The 25,211-nt window shown below is 38.8% G+C and overlaps 3 protein-coding genes and 1 long non-coding RNA gene across 12 annotated transcripts in view; 3 read left to right on the top strand and 1 right to left on the bottom strand.

The window, feature by feature from the left end:
• Positions 1-377: 377 nt before the first annotated feature.
• LOC111337544 (catalase) lies at positions 378-9,781 on the top strand. Its single transcript, XM_022943882.2, has 14 exons — positions 378-507; positions 2,304-2,586; positions 4,329-4,459; positions 4,748-4,798; positions 4,957-5,136; positions 5,335-5,445; positions 5,814-5,894; positions 5,976-6,128; positions 6,957-7,092; positions 7,374-7,450; positions 7,575-7,628; positions 8,375-8,482; positions 8,617-8,688; positions 9,250-9,781. The coding sequence occupies exons 1-14, from the start codon at positions 451-453 to the stop codon at positions 9,280-9,282; spliced, it is 1,527 nt and encodes a 508-aa protein (XP_022799617.2). The 5' UTR covers positions 378-450; the 3' UTR covers positions 9,283-9,781.
• Positions 9,782-9,924: 143 nt separating this feature from the next.
• Positions 9,925-15,990, top strand: LOC111337543 (uncharacterized). 3 transcript variants are annotated; one of them, XM_022943880.2, is made up of 4 exons: positions 9,925-10,963; positions 12,112-12,233; positions 12,562-14,379; positions 15,072-15,990. In XM_022943880.2, the coding sequence occupies exons 2-4, from the start codon at positions 12,137-12,139 to the stop codon at positions 15,080-15,082; spliced, it is 1,926 nt and encodes a 641-aa protein (XP_022799615.2). In that variant the 5' UTR covers positions 9,925-10,963; positions 12,112-12,136; the 3' UTR covers positions 15,083-15,990. The 3 variants fall into 3 exon arrangements, with proteins under 3 accessions (XP_022799615.2, XP_088598927.1, XP_022799616.2); XM_088742801.1 differs by having other exon boundaries at positions 11,365-12,233; XM_022943881.2 differs by lacking the exon at positions 9,925-10,963 and adding an exon at positions 11,265-11,523.
• LOC111337545 (uncharacterized) lies at positions 15,939-18,141 on the bottom strand. Of its 2 annotated transcripts, none has more exons than XR_015994543.1 (3): positions 17,817-18,141; positions 16,949-17,065; positions 15,939-16,336 (listed from the first exon to the last, which is right to left on the bottom strand). It is a non-coding gene; the product is annotated as an uncharacterized LOC111337545 (long non-coding RNA). The 2 variants fall into 2 exon arrangements; XR_002695513.2 differs by having other exon boundaries at positions 17,855-18,141.
• Positions 18,142-18,173: 32 nt separating this feature from the next.
• Positions 18,174-25,211, top strand: part of LOC111337536 (uncharacterized) — a 52,917-nt gene continuing 45,879 nt past the window's right edge. For 3 of the 6 annotated variants that reach the window (XM_088742790.1, XM_022943868.2, XM_022943864.2), the window contains exons 1-7: positions 18,670-18,853; positions 20,603-20,678; positions 21,887-22,633; positions 23,003-23,191; positions 23,869-24,294; positions 24,583-24,708; positions 24,914-25,024. In XM_088742790.1, the coding sequence (XP_088598916.1) occupies positions 20,621-20,678; positions 21,887-22,633; positions 23,003-23,191; positions 23,869-24,294; positions 24,583-24,708; positions 24,914-25,024 (1,657 nt within the window). In that variant the 5' untranslated portion in view covers positions 18,670-18,853; positions 20,603-20,620. Of the gene's footprint in view, positions 18,255-18,668; positions 18,854-20,602; positions 20,679-21,886; positions 22,634-23,002; positions 23,192-23,868; positions 24,295-24,582; positions 24,709-24,913; positions 25,025-25,211 lie in introns of those variants that run through there. The other 3 variants (XM_088742778.1, XM_088742774.1, XM_088742768.1) reach the window with 3 other exon arrangements.

Raw genomic sequence — 25,211 nt, 5'->3', positions numbered from 1 at the left:
CTCCAGCGAATGAACAGCAAATTAAAATGTTTGGAATTTTTCCAAACATGTTCCCATTATGTCTCCTCTCTGCAGAAGATGTTCTATACTTATTCATTTTGACGAATCATATCTCAGTGGGACGTTTTTCCTTATGTCACCTGCCAGGAGCCCATTATGGGCTCCTGCACGTGCATCATATTGTTTTTGTTTTTCTTTTTTGGCACAAATTGAAAGAAATACTTAGAAAATGTCTTTTTTGAAGATTACTTTCCATTTTGAGCAAAAGTGCATACGTTTGGGACTTTTTACGCGCAAGCCCTGGAATCAAGTTGCGCGCCATGTCCCGTTCGGTCATATACCCTCCCCTGTCCCACCCACAAATTTGTTAATTTGTACGTGCCAAATATGGGTCACACTGTGTCACGTGATAACGTGTTTTGACGTACTCGATTAAGTACAGAAACGAAAATGGCGAATCGATCTAAAGCTTCCGAGCAGCTCAGTGATTTTTCCCGGGCCAAAAAGGTAAAATGTTTTCTAGGGTTACATGCCCTCTGCGGTTGTCCTTGTGTAGTAAATGCAAACGTGTCTTCCCCAAATCATTAACTTTTTTAGTCAGCAATGGGAGTATGTTACAATTTCCACCAATTTTCTCGCAGAAACTAGGCCTGATCTGATCATTCCCAGGATTTTATTGCGTAAGCAGATATTTCCTACTCAATAATTTGGATATATCAACAAAGTTGAAATGGTAAATTGGCCACCGTAATGATTACAAAAGCTGACGTTTCGAGCGTTAGTCATTCGTCGGAGCGAAACATTACTTCACCCCCCTATTTATACTCTGTTCGCATCGACTGATCCTCCCTTAGTTCCCTCTGAAAACTGTCTGATCCCCTAAACATTACTTCACTCCTCTATTTATACTCTGTTCGCGTCGACTGATCTCTCTAAGGCCCAGTTTATACGTTGCGCTACAGTCGAATTTAAATCAGACGAATTTAATTCCATTAAATTCGTCGTTCCGTCGACGTAAATCGTGGCATGGTTTCATCCGTCGAAATCAATACGATCGAATTTAATTCTCTTCCCAAATGCGGTGCTTCTGGTCAGAGGTGTCATTTTGAAATAAATTGAAATACATAAAGAAAATGTATGCATTTCATTTTAATGATTACATTTTACATTTTATATATTCTAGTTCTTAATTCTTAATTTATTTAAATTTATATACCTTCACAAGGCTTTATAATTTCCTTTTTTCTTTTTATTTCGTGGCGTACCTGTAAACTAGCTTTTAGCTAAGTGTTCTGACCACGTTAAATAAATTGATTGATTGATTGATTGATTTCATTCAGCGCAACGCTAGTGCGACGTTAAAACTGAAGACGCGTTATCGATATTTTATCCGTCTTACTAAGATGGTTAAAACGTCAAGGACGAATTTAATTTACCAGACGAATTTAATTCGTTTTAGACGTCGCGCTATCGTCAAATTTAATTACTTGTGGGACCTTGAATTAAATTCGTCTGAATTAAATTCGACTGTAGCGCATTGTATAAACTAGGCCTAAGTAATGCTTATGTACATGAACGTATTACCCAATTCAATGTGACATTCTTGACTATTGTTTGCTTAGAAAGGGAAACGTGAGCTATTGAGCGTGTGATGTCGTGCATGTATCACTCGTTACTCACCTTGCATGCTTAATTAAAGAATAGAGCACAGTTGAGGCTATTTTTTTTTTTTTCACTAACAGTCAAATAAATATTTTGATATATGTCTCTTGAGTGTAACAAACAAGTTTCCACATGCTACATACAGCTGTGTATAAGAAGCTCAAACAAAAACCGTGCATGCAGGCATGGCTCTGGTTAAAGTCGTCCTCAACCCTGTGACCCCAAGCAGTGACCAGCATCTAATTTCTCCTTACAATATCACCCCCAAATCACACATTGAGGTCTTGAGAATAAAGGAAGTTATCACCTAAAGAAGCCCTAAAGAAGGGCTAAGAAACGCTTGATTGTTAGACAAAATTGTTTTGTCAGCACCTTAGGAAATGTACAGAGAACAGTTTGGGGCAAGATTCCCGTATAACCCTGTACTTTATTAAGCATGCAATTCTTGGATAAAAGAAAGCAGAGGCAAAACAACAAATTACCTTTGGGATTACGGCTTTTTTTTTTTATTGGTATGGGCTCATACGGAAATCTTTCCCAGTTTGGAGAATATGCATACTGATGTTAAAGTGCATAGGGTCAAACATGGCTTAAAAAAGGTTTGATGATTATTTTAAAAAGTCTCTCTTATTCATGACAAGTCTCCAGATGTTCTCACTACTGGAACTGGGTGTCCAATTGACACAAAGACATCCACCATGACAGTTGGGTCCAGGGGACCCATCCTGCTGCAGGATGTACATTTTCTGGATGAAATGAGCCACTTTGACAGAGAAAGAATCCCAGAGAGAGTGGTGCATGCGAAGGGTGGTGGCGCATTTGGATACTTTGAGGTCACACATGACATCAGCAAATACTGCAAGGCTGCAATCTTTAATAGAATTGGAAAAAGGACGCCTTGTGTTGCTCGATTTTCAACAGTAGGTCTGTAGAGCATTTTGTTTAAGCTAAATCATGCTATACTGTGTTTAAGAACCTTTTGGTGAAAGTTTGTTCATACAATTGCCAAATGTGTTTTTCTGCACATTTTGTTTCTGTGGATGTACCTGTCTGTGGAGGGAGGTATTGTTCAATATTTGTGCAGTTTTGGTAAAAATATACACTGAATACAGTCTTGAACCTCCATTAACGGACTCCTCTGTACAACCAACTACATATAATTAAGGTTGCTCTTAGAGTTGACACTTGATAGCCATATTGTCCTCTAGACAAAATGAAATCTCAGCAATACTATTATTACAGTGGTAGAAGTTGTGCAAAGTGACTAACCATTGTGGACTGTTTAATCTGTTCAAGATCTGTCTGCTCTTGACCCTTGAACTCCCATTAGTGACCAAGACAGAATTTCTCCTTAAAATATCATTACAATATCAAGCATACAAGTGGTGACAATAAAGAAAAATGTCAAATAGGGGATTATTAGAGGATCTAATACCAAATTCTCCCAACTAATGTTCATCATGAGGATTTCATGATAGACAGTAAGAAGAATTATTAATGATATCTTGGAATTAACCCTTGAACTACCTTCAATGACCAAGACAGAATTTCTCCTTACAGTATCAAAACAAATTATATCAAGCAGACAAGTGACCAAAATGACAAAAAATAGTACGTCAGGGGATTATGAGTTGATCCAATACTAAATTCTCCAAGCCAACATCATAAGAATTGTATAACAGACAGTAAGGAGAATTACTACTAAGATCTTGGAAGTGAAAGGGTTAAAAGAGTTCTATAAATGTTAAGTGTTTTGTCATATTAATTTCTTAGTGGACTTGTTTGTATTTGTCACTTCATTTATATATTATTAATTTTTGTAGCTTACTGCCTCTAAAATAGGCATAAGCTACTATGCTGTCCTGTTGAGTGACTGTAACAATAGAATCTGAGTGAGGGTAACAATAGAATCCGAGCCCACAACGAACTCTGCAGATTTTGATCCGATTTTCCCCGATCTTAACTCCCTTTTGTATCTACAAACTTCTGTGAAGTCGTAGATACTACGCTATCTAGAGTGTAAGTCCGTCCGTATGTCTGTAACAATAGAAACCTTCTAGAATGCTTGGATTTCTGGTCATCAAGAAATTTTTTTTCAAGCAATCTGCTATTTTTTTCCGTTCTAAATGCTCTTGTTCTTCTGTTACATTTGGGCTGCATGAATTTTTTTCTTCCAACAAGCGCTTACAGGAAGTTTTTTTTCAAAATCGCCCCCCCCCCCCCCACTCAAGAGTTAAATGGTCGGCCCCTTAGTATGAAACACATAGAATGATGGGCTTCTAGTACCCCCTGACGCCATCAAAATATTTGTGTAAATGACGGATTCTTATTGGTTCGTTGAACTCCTAATCCTAACCATGAGGGAAGGTTGGGGAAGGGAGGTAGGGGCGGTTACGGGTGGTTCAGGTGTCAGTGTGTTAGCATAATATAACAATATCGAACAACAACAAACATATGAAACATATGAGTTATATTATATACATAATATAACAATATATTTGTTTCCGTTCATTGCGGAGCTTAAATTTGTGGTTGCACTATATCTTGAGTTGTGAGTAATTTCTAGTGTCGTTTCAGGGCGGTTAAATACGGTATTCTAAGTAATAACAGGTGCAGTAAGCTACATGCAGTCATTGACTGCCTATTTTTTATTATGCTACCTTTAGGTGGTGAGTCTGGCAGTGCTGACACAGCTCGTGACCCCCGTGGCTTTGCTATGAAGTTTTACACTGAAGAGGGAAACTGGGATCTTGTTGGAAACAATACTCCTATCTTCTTTATCAGAGATCCAATCCTGGTATGCATTTTTGTGTTCACACTAAATATCAAGTATTGAACTGTTAACAATCCAGAACAGACAGGAAGAGGGAATATTGAAGGGTACAATTCTGGTTAAGAATAAACACAGCTAAACCAGGTCAAATTGAGTTATTACAACTGAAAGATGCCTGTAGGTGTTTTGCTTCTAAGAGTAATTGAAGGAATTTTTTTGGTGAGTTCAGTAGGCTACTTGGTTACAATGCATGCTTTTCTTAAACTGTACTTCCCTTGTTCATGTCTGAGTTTTGTATTTATTTGATTATAGTTCCCCAGTTTTATTCATACCCAGAAAAGGAACCCCACCACTCACCTGAAGGTAAAAATAGTGTTAATTAATGTGTCATACTTTTGTTGTTACGTGATTTAAAAAATATGTTTTGAATTTGTGTACTTTGTGCTTTAGTGAAATTTTAGCCTGCTCTTTGATTCTTGATTTTATTTCCAAACTTGTTTTTTTGTTGTTGTTTTTATTAGGACCCTGACATGTTCTGGGATTTCATCACCCTGCGTCCTGAGACCACCCACCAAGTGTGTTTCCTGTTTAGTGATCGCGGTATTCCTGATGGCTACCAGCACATGAATGGTTATGGAAGTCATACTTTCAAAATGGTTAATGAGAAGGGAGAAGCTGTTTATTGCAAGTTCCATGTCAAGGTACAGCTGCCTGAGCAGTCATACTTTTTACTGAAGAAAAATACAGTCTAGTATGTTTGTAAGCCTGTTGCATTGTTTTACATATCCATATCCTCTTGATTCACATCTTTCGGGGCTTATTTTTAATTTTACAGTATTCCTAAATTCTGCTCAGTTGAGATGTAAGAATATATCTGATTTGTTTATTTATTACGGCAGACTGATCAGGGGATCAAGTGTGTGCCTGCAGACAAAGCAGAGCAGCTAGCAGGTTCTGACCCAGACTACAACAACAGACTTCTTTACAACGCCATTGCCGGTGGAAACCCAGTAAGTACACTGCCTTGGGCCTCTGTTATCCAGGGACCCAACATTTGTTTAGTAAGCAATCTTTGCCCATTTATACATCTCCAGACTAAGTGTGACAAGTTTCATACATATGTTCGTGTTTTAGATTAAAAAATTGTGTGTGATACTTGTATCTACAATGTATCTGTCACATTTAACTACAAATGAAAATACTTTTTGGTAATGTAGGTCATTATCTAAAAAGTGTTGCAACATTCTTATTTGTTAAAAGATGATGTTGTAACTTGAGTCATACAGTTTACCTTGATGAGAGCACTCTCACATGTACCAGTATATAAATTTTATTTCTTTTGCCCAAACTAACACATACATATATACATTTGTTCCAGCCATCGTGGACCATGTACATTCAAGTTATGACCTTTGAAGAAGCCGAAAAATTTCGCTGGAACCCATTTGATCTTACTAAGGTTTGATAGCTCTACCTTCCCTTACCAACTGTCTCAAATGCTTGTTACATGTTCTCACACTATCCTGTTCTTGATTATTAGATCTGGCCGCATTCTGAGTTCCCTCTCATCCCAGTTGGCAAAATGGTACTGAATCGTAATGCAAAGAACTACTTTGCAGAGATAGAGCAGAGTGCTTTTAACCCAGCTAGTATGGTTCCTGGTATTGAGCCTTCCCCAGATAAGATGCTTCAGGTATGAATGACATGTAACAGATTAAAACTTGATACCTCGGCATTACATACATGCAAGATTCTAAAATGCTCTACATGTATGGTTGACCACAAAATATTGTGATTTGCTTTATGTCAAGGGAGATTTTCTTGAAAGATGAAGTTTCTCAACTCTGTTGGCTCACAACTGCGGAAGGGCATCCTGCAGTTTCCAAAGCACAAAGTAACATGGGATGTTGCGCCATACTCTTTGTGCATGAAATGTCAATGTCCACGTACATCCTCCAACCACAATCCAAGAACATGCCCCTTAGATTTCTCCTAACGTTTGCAACATGGTGAACGGCAGCATGTAACACATAATATTCATTAATGCATCTTCAACTGTGTAGTTTGTTTGATGCTGAAAAGGCCATTAATTTCTATAATAGGTCAGTGGCTCTCAAACTAATTAAAGGGAAGTGTCCTCAGGGCTTGACACTAACTTTACAACTTACTAGCCAAGTGGCTTGTGACAACTCAAATGTTACAACAATTTCAGTTTGTTTACTAGCCAAACTGGCCGGTGGAAATTGAAAACCACTAGCTAAAACTGAATTTTTGCTAGTCTGTGGCTAGTTGGCTACCGTAAGTGTTGAGCCCTGGTCCTTATTAAGGATACAATTCATGTAGGAGTTACAGTAGTGCTTGCCAGAGATTTGTTAGAAGCCAGCCATTAAAGAGTGCCATACCTGGAGAACTTTTTTGTATGTATTGCATCTGAGCAGTGCTTGCAGACATACATGCATGTCCATATATTTCACATCTCACATGCAGTAAGTGTATGGGTATTATTTTTTCCTCTTGCTAGGGCCGCCTGTTCTCCTATCATGACACTCATCTGCATCGTTTGGGAACTAACTACTTACAACTTCCAGTGAACTGTCCGTACAGGACAAGGGTTACAAACTACCAGAGGGATGGACCACAGACTTTTGATAACCAAGGTAAAATAACAAGCTGAAAGCCTGCATTGAGATAAGTGAGTCACACAACTTCAGCCTGGCCTTCAGACTATCAAATTTGCTTCTCATACATTTCTCAGTTGCATTTATTTTTGCACAATGGTTAGTAAGTTACTGTCAGCAGCAAGATGAAATTATTAAGAATACAATGTTTAGTGTTAATTGTGGGGTCAAGTATTTAGAGCAGTCTGCCAATTTTGTCATTTGATGGTACTTGTTGGTGTTGCGGTTAACTTTGTTTCTGATGATTTCTTTTGTTCCAGAGGGTACTCCAAACTACTTTCCAAACAGCTTCACTGGGCCTTTGGATGACTTGAGGTACTCACCACACACAGTCAAGGTAAGTGTCTACATGGTCAGAAGTCCATTTCAATGTTTCTAAGGCAGTGAGTTGTTATTTTTTAATTGATAGTCTCTAGGCACAATTCATGAAGTTGATAAATAATGTTTTTGTTTTATCCTAGATCACTGGTGATGTGGCTCGATACAACTCTGCAGATGATGATAACTTTTCACAGGTTGAACGTTTTTTTAATATGTAAAGGAGATATATTTGTTCTCTATACAGCTAATTTAATGTTGAACACTTGGGGTTTCACCTTTGTATAACAAAACCCCATTCTGAACCATCTTGAATTTAGCTGAATCTTTTATCTTAATGTTTATTTTTGTGAACAGTGTCAAGAGGGCTGAAAGCAACCAATGGATAGATATTTATCTAATGAAAGCAAACCTCTTATAGAGAATGCATACGGCCCACTGCTTGCACAAAATTGCAGTTTGGGTTGGACGTTGTATAAATTACCACTCAAAAGTGATTGATTTGAGGTTTTGAGGAATATTGAGAAAAGTGATTTGATAGGATTAAGAAAGCCAAATGCATCTAAGATTGCCTTGTATTAAAACATGATGTACTTGTACCTGCATAAGATTTTGGTACAGTGCAGTGAAATCCCAGCATATTGTAAAGTTCATGGACAATTACAGGCTGTAATGTGCCAACATGATAAAGGCATGACAACTACATCTTGAGGGGATGGATGGGCTTGGTGCTTAGAAAATTGCACTTGAAACGCGATGAAATTGTACAGGTTCACATTGAGAGAATACCGGTATATTCTTATCAGTGTCTCGCAAAGGGGATGTGCCTTGATGATGTAGTGGAAATACAATATCTTTATTGAGAAGTCATGCAATGTACATTAGCTGTAATTTTCTTCAAATGTCAGTCAAGAACAATTTATATTTTTTGGCCTCTCTACAGGTCACAAATTTCTGGAACAAAGTTTTGAATGAAGCAGAGAGAACTAGGCTGGTGAATAATATTGCTGGTCACCTGAAAGATGCTAAACAATTTCTTCAAAAACGAGCTGTAAGTACATTGTAGAATGCAGTGATAGTTTGAAAGTATTCTTTGATATATGTGCATAAAGAGACCAAATATGGTCGTAAAATTTAATGATTGTGGATTGCCTTTTGATAGCTAATATAATGTATTTTTTTTAGGTGAGTAATTTTGCTCAAGTTTCTCCTGAGTTTGGTCGCCGACTGACTGAAGCTTTGGCCGAATACCACATGGTTAGTGTCTGTAAAACCTTTTGACCTAAACATCACTATGCATACTTGCGTCACTGTTCTCTATACTTTTCCTAAGGTGCTCACAAGGAGAATTTGTTTAACAATCAAGTGCTTCTTTAGTTGGTGATCATTTCCCTCATTCTTGTGAGCATAAATAGTATGTGATTCGGGGATGATATTGTAAGGAGATTTAAATTGCTAGTCACTCTTTGGGGGTCAAACGGTTTATAATATTGAATAAAGTTATTGATTGCTGTGTCTCGTTGTAAAGTGTGTAATGGTCAGTGTTCAGAACATCAAAATCAGCGCCTCTCTCACATACACGATAGGGGAAAAAGGTGCAACGTGTCCTGATTGTCTCATAAATGGACATCTCTGAGACCAGCATCGGGTGTCCATTTTACAAAGATTTCATCTAACAAATGAAAAATGCCTGTTCAAAGAATTGGAATCATTTTAAATGACTTCAAGTACTTTTTACCACTAGATTTTTTTGTTTTCCTAGTACATGTACATTATGTTTTATCGTTGACGTACGGTAACTTTTGATTTTTCTTGTAGCATAAGGGAGCCACAGCTCAGGCTAGCCTTTAAAACCAAAGTCGAAAGAAGACTGGAGTGCCAGGGAAGATGAGATTACTGAATCATGGGATAATGTCCAACACTTATCAATAATGGGGGCATCCGTTGGGGACAAAGGAACATTGAAAATATACTGATGATTCTTAACTTTACCGAAACGGCATCTGTAAATCAGTTTTACAGTGAGGCAAAGTCTAAAACTGGTAAAAAGTTGATAGTCTATGATGGAATCCTTAAAAGTCTGTGGAATCACCTCGCCCAATACACATTTGCTGAAAACCAATTTAAGAATGTTTTAAGCGTGGCGTGGAAGCCTGTTTCATGCTGCCAAACGTATGATTTAATTTTATCGTGATTGTGTCCCTACAGTTCATTTTAACTGTGCTATTCAATATCAAATTTGAGTAGTGCTTATTAGTTGTACACCTCTGTTAACACATTTTTCAGTTGAATGGGAAATGTCATGAAAATTTTGCAGAATGTGAGTCAATAAACCTGGATTTGTCAACAACTACCGTTTTCTCGAGTACACCTGAAATCTTTTGAGCAAATTGGTTTCCAAGGGTTACCGTCGAAAAATGGCACTGCGGATGAGATAAGCTAGGTGACAAAAAAATCCTCTTACAGGCTTGCAGCCTTCATCAGCGTATTTTGACGATGAACTGCCTATTCCGATTTCGTTAGTTGCCCCACAAAAGCGGCCCCTCCCTTAAAAACATGATCATGTGACGCATCAGATTTATTATTTTTTTATTGCCACAGTTGCACCATGATTGAAAGATAGAATAATTGCCATTAATTTTTAGTTGAAATGGTTGGATTAAAAGGCCAGTTCTTAAATGCCTTCCTCAGCGCTAATATTCAACTGGCTGGCTGGGCAACTCTCCTTGATAAAGAGTAATCCGGGCCGATATTCTTTTGGTTTGATGTTGCGTATTTCTGTTTTTCCTTCTCTCCCTTTTTGAAACAAAGTTGATTAGAAACTTGATGTTGATGACTAAAGTAACTAAACCGCGGTAGAAATTATCGAAACGTCGCGTCATTAAATTCACTAAAGTGATTGGGTTTCTTGTCCTGCGCCACGTAGTTATCTTTCGAATACATCCGCGGCCGCCGCCGACGGTTTTCGCTTGAAACTAATAACTCTTATTAGAGTTACTGTCGAAAGTGTCGTTGAACAGTGGCCAGCGAGCCAACCAATTGGAACGAAAACTCTTCAGGGAACCACAAGAAATCAGATAAGAAGCACACTGTCTAGATGAAGGCATCAACTATTGGAGATTTGGTTTAGTTTCTTACCTATGACACTACAATAGGTCATGAACGGTAATGAATAGAGTGGATGAGTACCATAGATTTGATTGGAAACTTGGTTCTCCCTTAAAGGGTTGAACAGTTGTATTTAAGTACAAGGAGAATTTCGATATTGATAGTTTGCCGTAAAGGCATGTTATTTTGTGTAATAAGCGTGAATTGTCGTGAATAGGACACCATGTTACACGACAGGTCACCAGCAACCAGCTGTTGATCCTTTAATATAGCGCCTTGGAATACGGGCTAACACATGTGAATTACCAATCTTTTCAACAAGAAACGAAACTATATTTAACACAAACCAGAAAATGAATCATTGATTTATTCCAAGAAAGGGAAATAAGGGAATTAGGATGTGGTCAAATTAAACGGAAATCTGGTGAGTGTTCTTAGCTACTCAATAATCCAATTCTTACTAACAATAACCCTTTAGTCCATGACTGAAAAACTGCCTTATTAATTCAAGTTAGCGTTAAAATTGAAAACAACCAGTATAAAATCTAAACAGTACACATTATTCAAAGACTAGCAAAAACCAACGATAAAAACCGACGTTTCGGTGTCATCATGACGCCATTGTCAAGGAGAAATAAAAAATAAAGTTTGTGGCAAGGTGCAACACTAAATTAGCATAGATATTGCACCTTGCCACAAACTTTATTTTTTATTTCTCCTTGACAATGGCGTCATGGTGACACCGAAACGTCGGTTTTTATCGTTAGTTTTTGCTAGTCTTTGCATTTCTAAATCTTTATTGATAAGTACACATTATTCCAACAGAAATAATGTTCGATGAGTGTTAGGTGATTTAAATGAGCTGGAGTGTATTGCTAACCATCACCAACTATCGCCAACCATTCTTAACCCTGTGAAAGCGAAATCGACACTTCCAAGGGATTGATCCCTCTCTCTTAACGACCGCAGTTTCGGCAACACAAGGTAGATCTTATTCGAAGCGTTAAACCTGAGAGCATTTCGAAATTCGTATGTTGTTTTAGGCCTAAACGGTTTCCTTTTCGTTTGTATTATTGCCACCAGGAGTTGTTTTATGGATTGTTTTAACCACACAGCCTTTTTTTTTTTTTTTTGAAGGGCGTTTGGTATTGTTCTTTCCATGAAAAGCGGTCTCTAGAAATTCCAAAATTTATTTGAGTCGCTCTTTTAACGAGTGTTTATCATTATTTAGAGTTTTTGCACGTTTCCTAGCACATGTAAATTATACGAAAGCAACAATACGGATAAGCAATGCAGAAATTTGTTTCCGTTGTTTCAATCGCTGATTTTGCAAAGCCAACAGAACACCAGCCGGGTGGAATAGATTTTCATACTTTGCAAAGCAACCTGCGACATCAAATTAGCCTGTGTTTGTCCACCCTGTCACTGCGAATGAAACTATTCCGTTGACTAGAGGGAGACAATATTATACCAGCATTAGGGTATGGCCAAAAACTGCGAGCTAGTGTTTTCTGTAGACAAGGAGCGAGCATGCATTCCTCTATAAACTAAAAATATTCTTTTTACTTGCAGTATTGTTATTTTGTCTAAGTAACACATGGCAAAGGAATCTCATTGGATATCTCTCAAGAACACTATGTTCAGTACGTCTGTGGCGGTGTTCTTAACATCACTAGCTCTGCTTTTGGTAACAGGTACGTTGCTTTGAATAAGACTCACTGCTAGACTAAACTCTTACTTTCACCTCAAAGGGTTTGCATGGTTATTTCTGTAGTAGTACATATTTTAATCATGTGATTTTTCTTCAAAACATTTCAAGCATTGATTTCGCCCACGTGTACAGGACGGTAAAACCGGGAAAATTTTAATAGGGTTGCCGCCCCTTTCCCGGTTGAGCAATGGGAACTGGCCCGCAGTCACGCCTTCTTCAGCTATTGTTAACTGTTTTCACCTGTATATTGTGGTTGTTTACACTATAAAACAATGATGACGTTTGCTGACTACGTTTTTGCTCTGTTTTAGAATCAAATGCCGCTAAAGTAAAGACGTACCATGATAAACGCCAAATCTCTACCTTGGTACCATATCAGCCCCCTCAGATTACATCTCTGAACGGACGTCCACCAAGAGGACCCTACATGCAGCTTTCAAGTTATCATTACAATACAGCATATAAAAATATTGCTCAAATTCCACGAGCTAAGCCCAAATTGGCACTTCCTGGCTCACAGTATTCAAAAGTATTTAAAGCTCAGCCTCAGAGACAGTACGTCTCTTATTATTATCCTCACCGGACTCACTACAGGGACTGGTCTCGGAAGCTTCTTGAAGCTAGTGCGTTTGCGCGAAAGCTACAGGACAGTAGAAAACAAACCCTCCTGTGGCAGAAACAGAGAATGGATCCGAGTAGTGCAGGGATCAAGTTGTTTGTTGCTGGCGTTAATTCAAATGGAAAAGTCCTGCAACAGTTGGCTCACCAAGGGAAAGTTCAAAACACAAACGGAAATTTTGTAACTAATAAACCCTTAAAACAAAACCTTGCTGAAAATATTCCAAATGGTCAACTTTCCGGCGCAACACGACCCATGCAGCAAAGTCCATCACCAGTTACTACTGCAAATACGAATAACAAACCGCAGAGTGGTACTGCTTTTGTTACAAGTCATCCAGTGATTCCAGCAAGTCCACCCTTACAAAGTCAAAATGCAGAGACGAACACAAAAGCTAATGAAATGTCTCCTCGTACGCAGTCAGGAAGGAAGACAGTTGGACATGACATGAATGCAAATCTTCAGTCGCAACCAGGACTTAAATCCTCCTTCAACAAAGGACCCAGTACCAATTCAAATGGCGCAATTTTGAGTGACAAGTTCGAAGGTGCTGCTTTGGGACCGAAAGCGCATTCATTACTTCAACCGATTCCCAGCTTGCAGTCGAGCCAAAGCGGCAACCTGCCACATTTCCAGGCCAACGAGAACAAACAGCCTAACGTGAGCCACACTTCTCTGGAGTCAGGAATCAACGTAAGTAATGGGTCCCCAATTAATGATTACACCTTGATGCAAGGAGAACAAAGGAATGCTCCAACTGGAAAAGATCAGAATCAACTGATTAACAAAGGTCCAGAAAATCTACTGGGAAATTCACCTTCAATAGTCCAAGACAACTCACATCCGCAGACGAGTGCTTCGGATAAACCCGTGTTAGGAGGAAGTCAAGTATCGTCGAATATCCAGGAGATGAAAAGCGTGCAAGCTTCGACAAGCCCCACTTCAAATTCTGCTAATTTTGATAAAGTTACTGCTCAAGAGGTTAAGGGTGGTCTGGTGTCTGTCTCAGCTTCCGCACCGTCATCTCAGGCACTGGTCACACAACCGTCTGGTCTAAGAGTCGCACCAAACAGCAAGAACTCCTTCTTCAGTAATGACTTACCTGGAGGTTTAAGTCATGACCCGCAAACACAATTGGACAAAGAGTTGGCTTTGAAGAACCTTCTGTTTCCACCACCTGCTGCATCGAAAAATCAAGCCTATAGTACAAATCCTGTTGTCCTTTCAAATTCTGCTCAATTTCAACAGCCACAGCAGGGTCCACGCGCGCAAGTTGACAACATGATACCTACTTTCCCAGCCTTCCGCTATGATCGAAGACATAACATTCCACAATCCCCTTCACGCATTGATAAGAAGTCGTTTGTTCCGCAAACTAACAAGGTTCCTTATAAGGGTTCGTTTCCTCTTATGTTGCACAAGTTTTCACCCTACTTCAAGATGAAACGAAATCTCAAACAAGTGGCGAGTGAAAAGGCCAAGGCCAGAAGGCGACTTCTTGAACTGCAACGTAAGTTACGTAAGATAATGTAAAGCCAACAGACTTAAAAGAGATACTTATCGTCTAAAGAAACGGAGAAAACTGTAACAGTTACCCACTGGAAACCTACTGAAATGAGCTTTTGCATTAGATCGTTACAATTAGTCAAACCCGATCTTCTGAGGTAACTAAAGAAGGGCGAACATGGTCTCACTGTTGCTGTGTTAAATACCTTACATTCGATATGTTCGAGGGCGATGGGTTCTGATAAACTCCCTGAGAACATTTGTAGAAAAAAACTTCTTCCGCTGATATATTTTGTTTGGCTTTCCATTTTATTACTATGGTTCCTACCATACTGAGTTTTTAAGTGGGGAGTGGGAACTCATAAAAGGGAAATTGCTATGTATTTCTCCATACCAGTCGGGATATTGGATTCGTCCCAAGTATCGCACTGAGTGTCCAATATGCCACAGGGATCCTACCTTAACCTGGTACATACACTCAACCTTAAATAGACATTGTGTATCTTGTGTAGCTGGCGGTTTTGCATGCGCTTTAGGTTCATTTTCGGTCCCACACCTCTCTTTGGTTTCGCCTCTCGTCGCTTTGAAGCTAGGTGGGTTAGAATGTCGGTTGCGATTGCTCGTTCGTGTCGACATCAGTGTTATGCATTTCAAATGAGTTTATTTTATTTTTCACTTTTCTTTTTTCTTTTCCAGCTATCAAATGATATCTGTGAGCCACCATGTTGGGATAGTATCCTGGATGGACTCGCAGTTTGGTTTAGAAGGAAAGGGAAGCTCAGGGCAAACTCTTGTGCTCCGCCAAATGTATTCATATGTATACTGGACTTGCTACTGCCGTTTCTGAAAGGCGTTCTACTACACCGATAAATATTTTTGTGACACTAAGCGAAATAGTTGATACCCAGACTGGTATTCAATAGTAATGGTAAATATAGAAGTTAGAGGTATAAATATGAGAAGCAAAAAATGAATAGATTAGTTATCGCGGGAAGCAATATAAGGCTTCATACGGTACACAAGTTATAGAATTGGAAGTGTTCGCGCCACAATCTCAAAATAGTCACTGAACTCGTTATTCCGAAACATGTACACCATATAACTCGTCCGCAGATCGTCTTCGCAATGATTCTGCTTTGGGATAGTTTCATTAGAGTGTTTTTTGAAGGAGTGTCGTAAAACCAAAACCAAAGTAATCACAACGGCCAATCAGAAGACGGGAATTGCCTTTAAGAGCCAATGAGAACTCAGAGTAAAAACGACCAAACTGCCTAAAGCGCGGGAAAACGCGGGAAAACGCCGGCGACCAAGTGGTGATTGGTTTTAGTTTTGCATCTGATTGGTTGAGAAACGTAAGGAAGCGACAGAGGTAGCATTTACAGTCACAAGTCGCCAGGACTGATCATAGTTAAGTTTTCGAAACGTTCTTCTGTCATTTTACACAAACGGATGGAAACAAACAAAAAAATACGCTTCAACATTCTGTAAGTACAAGGAGCATAAACAGGATCGAAGAGATTTTAAACGTCCTTAACTAACAGCTTTGATTGAACTTGAAAAGTGTAATTAGAATAAACAGTTTAATGAATGTGTAAATAAATACTTTTTCGTTACATATCTGAGAAGGTGAGCGTTGACTACGTTATTTGCAACCACTGCAAAGTAAAGTTAGAGTTAGATCACTTTAAAGCTATAGCATCTCTCCAGTGTTTATCACAGGCTGCTTGTATTATTGCTATTCACAAGATGCTTACCACGGTAACTTTTTACCTTTCCTTTTTGGGACCGGTCATTATTTTTCGCCAAAAAATAATGACCGGGGAGGAGAATTTGAGGATTTTGGTTGTGTCACCCCCATAAGCTTTAATGTAATCCCCCCATTGGCGAAGACTGACCCCTCCTTCTTGCCTGATTAAAAACATTTGATCCTCCAATCCCAGGCTACAAACGATGACTGATTCCTGAAGACGAAACGATACTGACAGTTAAAGATACTCTTTTCGTAGAGTTGAAAGCTAATCAAGTTTGAAGGGAAGGCAGCCTACACGACAGTGAAAGTCTATGAGTGACGGTCATCCACTAGGAATAGTTCATGAGACTTAATCTTGAAAGGGAGCAGAACAGCTAAAGAAAAGCTCAAAGGATGAAAGGTATGTTTGAAATGTAAGGTTAGCAATTTTCTTAAAAGCTAGACGTAAATTTTATAGTATTGTGATCAGATAGTGGAAAAATAAGATTCACATGTGAACCTAATAAATTCCCTGCTCGCTGATAAGGCTCTATGGCTCAGTGCTCGTGCATTGTAGCGCGGAATACGAAGTTCTGATTTTCGATATGTCATGGAGGCTCATAACTTTTTCATTGCCCCGCTCTCGTGAAGAAACGATAAAACATCTTTCTTCAAGATACAATTGTCTTTAGACCATATTTTGACAAAGCCTTCTGGAAATTTAAAAACACCTTCAATTTTTGTGCCGAAACATGTATAAATCGCTAGGTTGAGACATGCTTCCAAATTGTTTGTACTGCGCTTGTTTTAATACTTGAATGCACTATGTGATAACTTGCTTTACCTTTATCAATACGAGACACTCCCTCCTGCTACAACATCAGTTATTGTGGCATTACTTGTGCCTATTTCTTCCGTTGTAAATCCCAAGCCTTGATGATAGTTATTGGTCTGAAGATCTCTGAACAAATATACACTTCAGACCTTGTATCGGGTAAACAGATCATACGATCGAACTATTAAGGGGTTAAGCAAACGGGTGAATGAAGATACAAATGAGAAAACTAAATTAATATGGTTAAAATAAACAGTCTTGAAGTCTAAAATTCCCCTAAAATGGGGTCAAGACGATTCCAGCCAGATATCATTTTGTGGACGTTTAAAATCGCCTACTCGGACGCGTCTATCAGTTAATGAAACGTAGGCAATTTGAGTTATAACCATTGAAACATTGTTTTAACTAAAGTTTTGAATACTGCTAGCTTTTATTAAATACTGATATCCGGTTTTTCTCAATCAAGTGCCTTGAACGGTTCGTTTATTTAGTACATGACATCATGTGTTTTAACAGTTCATGTGTGTTCCAAGCTCTCACAACAATCGAAAGACCTGCTCTGACTGGAATGTGTTGACACACAGCACAGCTGTTGGTGTACGTGTGACCAAACAACTTGAATAGACGTAAACTACCCCAAATTTAAATTAACGGTGCAGAACATGACCGCTACAAAATTTTGAACCGTCTAATCCACCAATCTAATCGTTACTTAACTCATTGCATCGAATGTCTACATTTCTCCTGATAAACTGTTTTACTTCTTCATATGTCACCAGCAAAATTAAAGGGCGGAAAATTGCCCTATTGTTTTCAATGTAGTTTTAAAAATGTCAATGCGTTTGTAAGTAAAGCAAAAACATGAAAGTTACTTCACCCATCTCCAGACACTCTTCCTTCAGGAGACATACGTACCAATGTTTTCTCGTTAGCTATAACGTCAAGGAACGAAAACTGGATCAATTGCTCGTCGAGGATATAAGCGTTTCCATCTACGTAAATTTGCTAGCTATGATCCCTTGATAATGTTTGTTTATTTGCTGTACGCTGATAAATAGAGTGGAAGGATATTGCCAATCAGCGATCAACGGTCTGCAGGAGGCCGTCATCTCTGGCGCGAACGATAGGCTGGCGTTTTCCCGCCTTTTTCTGTTGTGATTGTGTTGTTCACTCACAAGCATGTGGTCGTTTGTTGGGACATTCTGTGATGTTTAGGTAACCTTTGCATAATTAACAAGTTTGAAAACAAGAAGTTGGAGAGAGAAGGAGAGGTATTTTCCTGCGGAGGAGAAATCTAAAATGACAACGTGCTAAGGTTAGTAGTAGATGAAAACTTTGCAAAGTTGATTAAAGATGGAAATAAGGGGATGGAACATTTTTTTGTCAGAGCAGAATTGGGTATCTTTAGCTTTCACATGTTTGTCTTTTTTGTTTTTGTTTAGTTTTGTTTCGTTTTTTAAGGGAAAAGTGACCCTTGACCATGAACAGTTGAACAACTAATGGTTTCCATGTCAATTTCTCTTCATGCCTTGCATTTTTTTCTACTTTTTCTCAAACTGTAAAATGTTCGGTCCCGGGACATGCAATCTTGATGGAAATCTCCTAGAGGTGTCAAGAACTCAATCGAATTTTCACAGTCGGTAAATTATTCACACGACCTGTGGTTTTGGGAAACTAAATGACATAACCAAATGCAAATGTGATGTTGTAATGACGGCTGACCTAGGAAATCTGCAATCTATTCCAAAATCGCTTGCGATTACAAAACTTAGTCGAATTACTCGCCGAATTTCCTAAGAAAAGCGGAAAGAAAAAAAATTCGCTCATGTGGTAAAAAGGGAAAATCAAATTTGTTTCAAGCACGAGGTGTGCCTCAGGAATTAAAACCCGTATCAAGCCTTGATTGTCAGACGGGTAAGTGTGGACAGAAAATTTTCTTATTTACCTCTTGATGTACAGCGTATCTCCTGGAAGGTGGATATCATATGGCTAAACTAAGACCAGGCAAATGTTTCATTTAAACCCTTGGGTCTCTTGAAATATGGTTGATGTTGCATTTGGTTTTGCTATTACTAGAGGAACTGGGATGCAAAAGTTCAATTTTAAAATTAAGTTAGGTAAGGTCAACTAGTTCTGTGTGTAGTTGGTCTTGCATAATGACTGGAATTAAAGTATTGATTTTCAGTTTTGAGGGTTTAGAATTAACTTCTGGTAAATAATTTTCAGTGATAAAGTCAATGCATTCAGGCCGATTTTGAACTTTTTTGGAAGTATATTTAATTCTTCACTTCAGTTGTTAGTACAGATACCTGCGGAGTATTTTGATTTTGCTCTAACCTTTGACTATAAAGTTTAGAACAAGATCAAGAACTTACTTTACTGATATCCACAGTGTGTACTGACTCACCAACCTTTAGTGCGTTGGTTTTGCGGCTTTTGTATTTCTTCACAGATATTATCTACCACTGATTATTTTATCATTTTTCTAAAAGTTCCTAGTTCATTTATGCCCCGAATCTTTTCATAATCAATATATATTGACTGCACTTGACGGTGTACATAGAAAGCCATGTTATCGATGGTGCTATAGGCCATTTTTTTATGTAGATGACAACTGGGGAAAAACGTGAAAGAACAATTGACTGAGACTATTCTTAGTTTAGATACTGTTGATACCTTTGAAAAAATAAGGCCGTTAGCCAGCTCTCAGAATAAGTTTTCTTTTAATTGTTTTAAATTTCAATGATACTTTCTTCAGCCTAGGCAGCGTAATGGTGGTGAAAATTATCTCTATAATATTTCAATTTTTTAACAAGTTCACGAGTAGATAACTAGAGGACTTTTCATTCTGCTCTTATTTGTTGTGAGGCTATATTTGGACTATTTGCAAGTACGGCCAACGTCAAGGCGGACACTGAATCATCTTCAAGTTTAGTCTTTTCATCATCACATCATGTCAAATACAATCTTAGCAAATTTTATCGCTTTGTTTCTCAACAGTAAATTCTCTTTAGTTCCACTTCCTCTTTCCTTTACTTTCTCTCTGTTCTTTTTTTTTTCTTCTTTCAATCAATGTACTCCAGAAGTGTCATGCATTTTTCCAGTGAGACGCTCGGGCAAAGCCGCCAGGTTGAGATCATACTAGATTCAATTCTTAGCACCTTCTTTTAATCGAGGCTATTTTGTTTTGCGGGAATGACGACAGAGCGGGTAGTAAATCTTTGTTGAACAAAATTAAACGGCATTTTAATGCCAGTTTTCGTGATCTGCTCGGTCAATTTGTGGCAAGAGGCTAGTACTAAACATCGTGTCTCGGGTGATGTTGTATGTTGTGTCTTTTATCAGATTCAGCCTTTGTTAGGTAAAGGTATTGAACGAACCTCCCTTGAATCATTACAACAAACATTATGGTTGATATGAGATTAAAAAACTTGATCTACAATAACAAAGACGGCTTTTCCTAGGCTTTTCATAGATGATTTCCAATTTCCCTTCTTAATTACCGTAAAAGATCTTAGTGACTCATAACTTGAGTCCGGGGCTTCAGAAAATGCACATCTTTTGGAGATATGTTCCACAACTTTTCGTTTTTTCTCGGAATAGCTGGCCTACTGTGAACGATTTTTTGAGTAGTCTAATTTATGTCTTTGTTTATTTTCTCAGGTCGCCACCAACTCAGTTATGGGTTTTCGTTTTGTACTATTAATTATATCATTAGTAACTTTATCAAGAGCGAAAGGTAAGTTAAAGCATAAACAGTCCGTTTTCTCAGAACTAAAAATTATGAATAACTACTCTTCGGTGGAGTATTTTCAGCCCTGTAGCTTAGTGGCCATTTTTTTCCGTTTCACTCGTTCGTCTAACAGGTTGCTTTTGGGCTGGAAACGAACAATTTGGTTTAAAAAAGGATAAAAAAAGAAAACAACTATGAGCCCATGCATCTTTCGAGTACACCTTATTTAACTTCTTGTTTTTCTAGTCTTTAAAGACTCCTACTTTTTGTCGGAATTTGCCGACCTTGGCGTCCGGGTCAACAAATTCAATGAAACTTTCAGAACATATTAGTTAATTCCTAATAGTGAACATACTATGCATCGTCTGATTAGTCAATTCAGTTTCGAAGGGGATGCGTTATCAGGTTATAAACAAATATCCCCAGTATACCTATAGCATTTTGAATTGACCTAATCGGTCCGTTCCTTGTGACTAATTGTAAATTACCTAAGTGAAGGATTATGGTGAAAATCCTAAGTAATGGGTATTTTACACTGACGATTAACGACTTTGATATTCAAAGCTCAATGCAGAATCAGCGTCTATCAGGGACTAGATTGCACAGTATGATAATCAAGAGGAATGGACATATTTTCTCTTTCTCGGCGCTGCCTGATTTCATTTAGAGAGCTTGCTTAAGTTCTTCACAGACACCTTGGTTTCAGCGCTAAACCCCGGTTTGATATTTCGAATCACGTTTATCCGTGATACTACAACTTCAGTGAACAAAAAGAATGTGTAATATTATTGCCGTAAAGCATGAACAACATATATCTGCGCTTGGACTTAACGTTCTCGCCGCAAAAAAATATGCCAATATCACTAAATAATATTGATCCATATAACAAATTTGCAGCAGTTTTGTCAAGATATATATTGTTCATAAACGACCGATTAATTTTCATAAGCATGTAAAGAAAACTTCATCCAGTTTCACACCCACAAGGTTAAATTGAGAAGTAAAAAAAAATCATATCATTAATGTAAGAAATTCAATCCCTTTTCTACCTTTCCATTTAAGAAAATAGATATCCTAATAGTACCTGCATACTTTGCTTAATACTTTGCATTATATAACTTGAGACATCCTAACCTCCTGATGTCTGTTTGCCTAAGCTATAACGCTTGTTAAGTAAGGGTTACTAATAGTCACACTGATAAACTAACTTTCAGACCTACGGCCGTCGGCGTCTCAGGCTGTTGACCGTCGAAGCGCTCCTGATGCTCTTCTCGGGGAGATCTTTAACGATCCAAGTGCGACGAGTTTAACAAAACTCAACCTTGAAGATAGTGACAATGACAATGACGACTTTTCTGGTTCGGGTTCGGAACTGTGGTCGGGTTCGGGTGAGTTGCCGAAGCCTTCCGAAGACACAACCACACAGAATCAAACAGACAGCCAACATGAGCAAGCGACTGAGACTCTGTCGCAAACACTCGCGACTTCTGATACGACGGGCACCGAAAAGTCTAACAACTCTAATGACACCACTGACATGAAAGACAATAACAACAGTACAGACGCATCAGCTGCTACTTCTGACAATTCTGACGATACTAACACAGTGAATCCTTCTACCGCAGCACAAACTGCTCCTCAACAAAGTTCGACGGACGCGTCCTTGACGTCACCGAATGTGACGTCACAGGGTGCAGACGCAAAGTTACCCTCTACTGAGGATCAGAGTCAAAATACAGTAGTCCAGACAGAGGAAAATGACAAAACATCCAATGACAAGTCGAACGCTGAATTTTTGCCAGCACAAACTCAAAATACTTTGGAAACAGTTCCTGATAACTCACCTGCTGCCCTGGTTGGGCAACAGTCGCCTGGCTTCGATGATAATTCGTTATATGACCCTACGATAGTGAAGAAAACCGATGTTCCCGTTGGTCCGGATATGTTTTCTAATCCTTTAGGTAAGATAGAGGTATAGCCTATTTTCAAGTTTAACCTTAGAATGTTCTTTATGAAGAGTTTATCGATTGTGATAAGAATTATCAAACTAAAAGTATAATTTTACAATCAATAAAAACTAACTCTAATTCAAAAGAAAGCAGTGAGAACCCAAGCTAAAATAATTGTAACAATCAGTTTGTTATAAAACTCAATGTCAATAACAGTAAGTAGACCGCCGTCGGAAATTTTTAAAAAGTGAATTTTCGAGTGTTAGCCTTTTAATTGTGAGCAGTTCTCCAGTGGAAGTCCCACATTAATCTTTCTACCTTTTGAGATGTATAGAGTTATCACACTTTGTTTTTATTCGTGTTGTAACTGTTCTTCTACAGTTAACAATACAGCAGACATTCAAGGAGCATTACGGTCGGCCATCTCTCAAGCTCCTGTGCCTGCTCTCCAGGCTCCAGCCGTTCGAAAGTCGGCAGTGCCGTACAGAGGTTCGTTTCCACTTCAGCTTCACAAGTATTCACCGTATTCAAAGCTGATGAAGAAGAACATGATTGAGAAGGCAAAAGCAGGTTGGTAGAGGAGCGACTTAAATCGATATGCGGATAGTTTCTAAAGATTTGTACATTGTACAGGTGGAAGAACAATAGGTCACGTAGTCTCCTTCTCGGTTCATCCATTTAAACCCAACCCACCCATCCCACCCCGGGGAAGGTCATCCATCACACAGTAATCTCGTGTGTGGGAAATTAACGTCTCCTACCCCTCCTGCAGGAGATGGGACCTCCATTTATTCGTCCCTATCCGAGAAGACTAGAATATCTAACCATTTCTTGATGTTATAGAAAGGAAGCATATTCTTCTCAATTATTTTAAGACCTTGAGTGTTGGTCCGGCCGGGCCTCGAACTCTCGACCTCCCGCACAACAGTCCAGCGATCTATCCATTGAGTTAACTGGCAGGCGGATATTTTCCGAAGTCAAAACGAGATGAAAGAATACTTAGGTTTTTAAATTAAAATTTCGTCATGAGGAACATCATAGTCAGCAAAAGGTGGCCCTTTCACTTCTACTATTTGTCTGTCATGTAATGAATATTTGTTGACGTTCAGATTTAGAGGTTCAAGTTATCATGTAATTTTCCACTTATGCTTGCATCAGCGTCAAATTCAAAGTTGGTTAAATTCGCGTTGGTTGCCTGTTTGATCGTTTTTTTGACCTGGAATGGTTATGAATGTTTCTTTAACCAGGCTCAAACCTAGACGCTGGAAAGAAGTCAGTGATAACCGGCCTTACCGACGCCGGTGGTCTGCGTCCTTTGTCAGTAAACCTTCCTCAGGCGCCGCAGCAGCAACAAGATGCAACAAACACTCAGGGTTATCCTCAGCCTCAGGCGCAGGCTCCTGCAATGGATGTTAATCCAGCGCAAATGACGTTTGGAGACCAACCACAAGCCCCTCCAGCAGCACAGCCTTTTGCCCCAGTTCCTACTGAATCTCAAACATTGGCAAACCAGGCCCCAGCTGAAGTTCAGCTTCAGAACCCCCAGCAGGCACTCGACCAGGCTCAAGGAGGTGTTCCCCAAGCTCCGGAGCAAGCCTTTGCCCCTCAGGTGGCAGATCCGTCTAATATGCAAATGCAAAGTCCAGAAAACGTTGCTGCTGCCTTTCCAATGAGTAAGAAAGCCTTATGACTTTTCCTAGTTCGTAATGGATCCTACATCATCATAGCTGGAACAAATATTGGGACAAATAGGCTTTTAAATTATCTGTAATAGATATCTTTGGTAGACTTTGTTCAATAGCATAGACCATCTGCTGAGACTTAAAGCTACAGCATGCAGTCAAATGAACAACTTTAGAATAAGTTAATAGTAACAATATCATCCTAATTCCTTTCGTTTAAGCTGTTTATGTTCCTGCTTAGATTTTTGTAAAGTTCGAAATGATACCTTAATTGCATAGATGCCACAATGCCCGACACAATGGTAGGTGCCCTACCTCAGCAAACTCCTGGAATTCCCGCCCAGGGTGTCCAGGCTGTACCAGTATACCAGGGACTTCAACCCAAGAAACCAGTGATAGAAGAAGGTATTTTTTCTAAGAAAATTAAATGAAGATAATGATACTAGAATCAGAAGGTTGATGAAACGCTTAGAGATTTGAATGAAATTGAAGAAAATGAGAGCTATTCATCATAAGTTTGTTTTGCGGCCTTGCATAATTCCACTGTTTTATGTCTATTTTATTTGCCAGTGGTAACCTTGACAGTATTTTCCATTTTTTGTCTCAACAGAAGACTGTGATGATCAGTTTGATACTTGTCCTGAGATGGCTAAAAATGATTACTGCACAAAGTACCCAGACCTAATGAAGATTCAGTGCAAAAAGTCTTGTCATTTCTGTGGTAGGCATATACACGTTTACGATATAATGATGACCCCCCTATGGGTCATGAGTTTATCTTCACAAGTAAATTAGGGTTGAAGCCAAGTAACTGCAGAGGAATTTAGGGTTAGAAGGAGCTAGAACCCGTGCCTTCCAGGTACCGGTTGGATGCTCTTGGCGAAACAGTTACGAAGCCACATGTTGAG

The sequence above is a fragment of the Stylophora pistillata genome, chromosome 1 (assembly GCF_964205215.1).
Source record: "Stylophora pistillata chromosome 1, jaStyPist1.2, whole genome shotgun sequence".
NCBI lineage: Eukaryota > Metazoa > Cnidaria > Anthozoa > Scleractinia > Pocilloporidae > Stylophora > Stylophora pistillata.
The sequence above is the reverse complement of the archived record's forward strand: the minus strand, read 5'-3'. Positions and strand labels throughout refer to the sequence as shown.